Source organism: Nuphar pumila, chromosome 3 (assembly GCF_984573655.1).
Source record: "Nuphar pumila chromosome 3, dmNupPumi1.hap1.1, whole genome shotgun sequence".
NCBI classification, from domain to species: Eukaryota; Viridiplantae; Streptophyta; class Magnoliopsida; order Nymphaeales; family Nymphaeaceae; genus Nuphar; species Nuphar pumila.
Genome location: NC_143251.1, coordinates 42,609,571 through 42,612,805, shown reverse-complemented (window position 1 = coordinate 42,612,805; position 3,235 = coordinate 42,609,571). Strand labels below are relative to the sequence as shown.

Sequence of the window (3,235 nt, the reverse complement as noted above, 5' to 3'; positions counted from 1 at the left end):
TTGTCAAAAAATAATAATTAATTGTGCTAAATGTGCCAAAATAATCTCACTTTATTCATTTCAAAATTCCAAAAAAAAATTAGGCATTACATTCCATTAATTGAAGGGAGAGGGGTGCGGGGCTGCGTCAGCATCCGGCGGCCTTGAAGAGGGGGAAGAATAGGACGTACGCATGGGCGCATTAAGTGGGTCCCAGGCCCCCCTGCGGGGCCTTGTCAGGCAGCGCATCCGGCCAACCCTCCCTCCATCCACCTACTGCTCCTGCCGACTCCAACCCCATGTGGGACCCGCTGCCCCCTCCCTGATTAAAAATTATAGACTTGGCCCTTGGACAGAGTGGGCTTCCTGTACCAAAATTAGCGAGAGAATCCCATTTTAACATTCCTCCGGTCAGAGCCCCAAATATTATAATAAAATTGCACTATGGGAAAATAAATAATAAAAAAAAATGTAGAGAGAGAAAGAGAGTGATTAAAAAAAGGTATATCTTTCCTTCTGTGAACATCTCTTTCTGATAAGGGACCGACCGAGACTTCATAACAGCACCACCCACACCCCACTTGTTCATGACCCTTCACTATTTCCTTCCTCCTCCCCAACCTCTTCTGCTCTTCTTCGTCTTCCTTCACTGCCAAGTTTTCTTGCTTGTGCTTGTTGCGGATGATGGATATGGCAACCTGGTCGCAGGTAATTATTCTAGCGGTTTCAGTCATCTCTGTGTTTTGTTGAGTTTCTTCTAGTGCAAAAAGTCATGGAATTCACACAGTTGTTTTAGTCTTTGTTGGTGAAGAGGCTCTCTCTCTCTCTCTCTCTCTCTCTCTCTCTCTCTCTCTCTCTCTCTCTCTCTCTCTCTCTCTCTCTCCTTTTGTAATTTTATCTAAGATGTTTATAGTTGATACCTGAGACTCCACTATGCACTGATACCATATAGGAATTTGAAAAAACTGCCACAAGAAAATAAAAATCTTGAGAGAGAGAGAGAGATCATCTTGTTTCTTTATCCAAACCAAAAATCCAAGGTAGTCTTTAGACTTTACTTTTCACGAATGGCTAAGAAAAAAACTAGATTAAATCTAAAATTACTAAAACAAAATTTCTTGCAATATGATATGTTGGAGAAATTATTTACTTTAGAGCCTGACCCAAGTTAGTATTCTTGCAACATGATATGTTGGTGAAATTATATACTTTAAAGCCTGATCTAAATTCCTGAAAAACTATATACTTTACGAGTTCATGTATTTCCGCATCTAGGAAATGGGACTAGGAGCAAAGACTGTGGAGGAGATGGTGCCGTCCTCCTCATGCTCATCAAGGCCAATGTTGGAGAGAAGGGCGAGAACCCAGAAGGAGCAGGCCCTCAACTGCCCAAGGTGCAACTCCACCAACACCAAGTTCTGCTACTACAACAACTACAGCCTCTCCCAGCCACGCTACTTCTGCAAGACATGCAGGAGATACTGGACAGAAGGTGGGTCTTTGAGAAATGTGCCAGTTGGTGGGGGTTCTAGAAAGAACAAGAGATCAATTTCCAAGAAATTGGCCGATCTTACTGGTCCTAGTTCCTTGGACCCCTCCTCAAACCCAAGGACCCATGATGGGAATGACCTCAATTTGGGATACCCCGACCCACAGGACTACCAAGCCCATCATGCACTCACAGATCTGCCTTCTTCTGACCTTGTTGATTATGAGAACCCATCTTCTTCTCTCTCAGTTTTGGACTTGATGAGCAGTGGGCTTCCCACAAGGAGTACTTTGAACCCTTTCATGCCCATACAAGATTCCAACCATTATGGTGCTCCTGCTCTTGGTTTGCATGATTTTATGAGCCTGCCTGTTGATGGCTTCACTGGGTATGGAAATTTACAAGGCATTCCAGAGAGTGGCAGGTTGGGTTTCCCTTTGGAAGATCTAAGGCAAGCTTCTCATGTGGAGTTGGAGCAGAATAGAAGCCAAGGAGAAGCATCAGGATATTGGAATGGGATCTTTGGAGGAGCAACATGGTCCCATGTCCCTAATTATGGCCCTTAAAGGATTCTACACTGAATTTGTCATGATGATGATGATGATGATGATGGTCATGAAATCATGATGGTGGCAATGAATATGGTTCTGGTGGTGCATAGCATTAACATAAAATAGGAAAAGAGTCTGCAAGTATTCGTTTTTCTTTTTCTTTTTTTTTTAATTTAACATTTGAAGCTTCTTTTAGGTTGGCTTCTTATGTTGTTTCTTTGGTATATAGTGGGTTTTGAGTGGTCTTAAGGTGAGGTGGGAGAAAGGATTAGAATGCCCCAAGTTTTTTTGGTTCAGGGCCTCAAGATTTAGCTCCTCCATGATGGAAATTTTAGAAGATCCAACTCTCTGAAAGAAGTGGAAAAAGAAGAAAATTGGAGAAATATGTTAGTACATGTTGGTGGTTCGGAATAATATGAAGTTGTGCCCACTATGTGAAAGTCTGCATTTGTTTGTTTGTTTGTTTTTTTATGAAGACTACATTCAAGAGAATACGATGCTCTCTCTCTCTCTCTCTCTCTCTCTCTCTCTCTCTCTCTCTCTCTCTCTGTGTGTGTGTGTGTGTGTGTTCCTACAGACAGCTAGAAAGGCAGGTTGGATGATTTACTGTGGAGGTGTTGACATTGATTTGAGATTCTCCTGGTTCATAAGCTCCATCTAAAGTTTGCTTCATGACCTTATGGCTCTTAGTGTTGTCCCACTGTACTCATACACCCATGTTAGCATATGATGCATCTGCATACTCTGAGTTTGGTTCATCAAAGATTTGCTTAGATTTTGTAACTTTGATCCACTGACATCATGAAAATCCAGAACTTTGTTGGGAATCACTAGATCCGCACTGGAAAAGAAAATCATCGGCAACATGGCATGCTCCCTTGGTAACATGCCCTAATATTCCAAATCTTTTGTCATTAGGTGTGATGAATCTCTTCTATCTTACAACATGGTATTTTTTTTAGAAACATGGATTGCTTTTTGCTTTACTCATGGGTTCAAGTCTGTCATGACCAAGTGTTGCCTAATCATTTATTTAACTATTTGTCAAGGAAAACCTGATTACTTGTTTTTTATTGTCACACTAGGACTAATATTATCCTATTGATTGATACTTTTGTAGTCCAACTTTGTTTTATTTTGTGTCAAAGGAGCTCAACTTGATGTCCTAAAGTGTCAAGCCACCACAACTTGTTTACTTTTAGTCGACCCACAAACA

The 3,235-nt window shown here is 41.4% G+C and overlaps 1 protein-coding gene across 1 annotated transcript; it reads left to right on the top strand.

The window, feature by feature from the left end:
- The first annotated feature begins 614 nt into the window (after positions 1–614).
- On the top strand, positions 615–2,499 carry LOC149842719 (dof zinc finger protein 1-like). Its single transcript, XM_090001549.1, has 2 exons — positions 615–687; positions 1,255–2,499. Exons 1-2 carry the CDS (start codon positions 661–663, stop codon positions 2,032–2,034), a joined length of 807 nt encoding a protein of 268 aa, XP_089857675.1. The 5' UTR covers positions 615–660; the 3' UTR covers positions 2,035–2,499.
- Positions 2,500–3,235: the final 736 nt, after the last annotated feature.

Excerpts from the sequence above, each read along its gene's own strand:
- LOC149842719 (XM_090001549.1), top strand. The coding sequence starts at position 661 with ATGATGGATATGGCAACCTGGTCGCAG. Across the intron at positions 688-1,254 it reads ATATGGCAACCTGGTCGCAG|GAAATGGGACTAGGAGCAAA; the intron begins GTAATTATTCTA and ends TTCCGCATCTAG.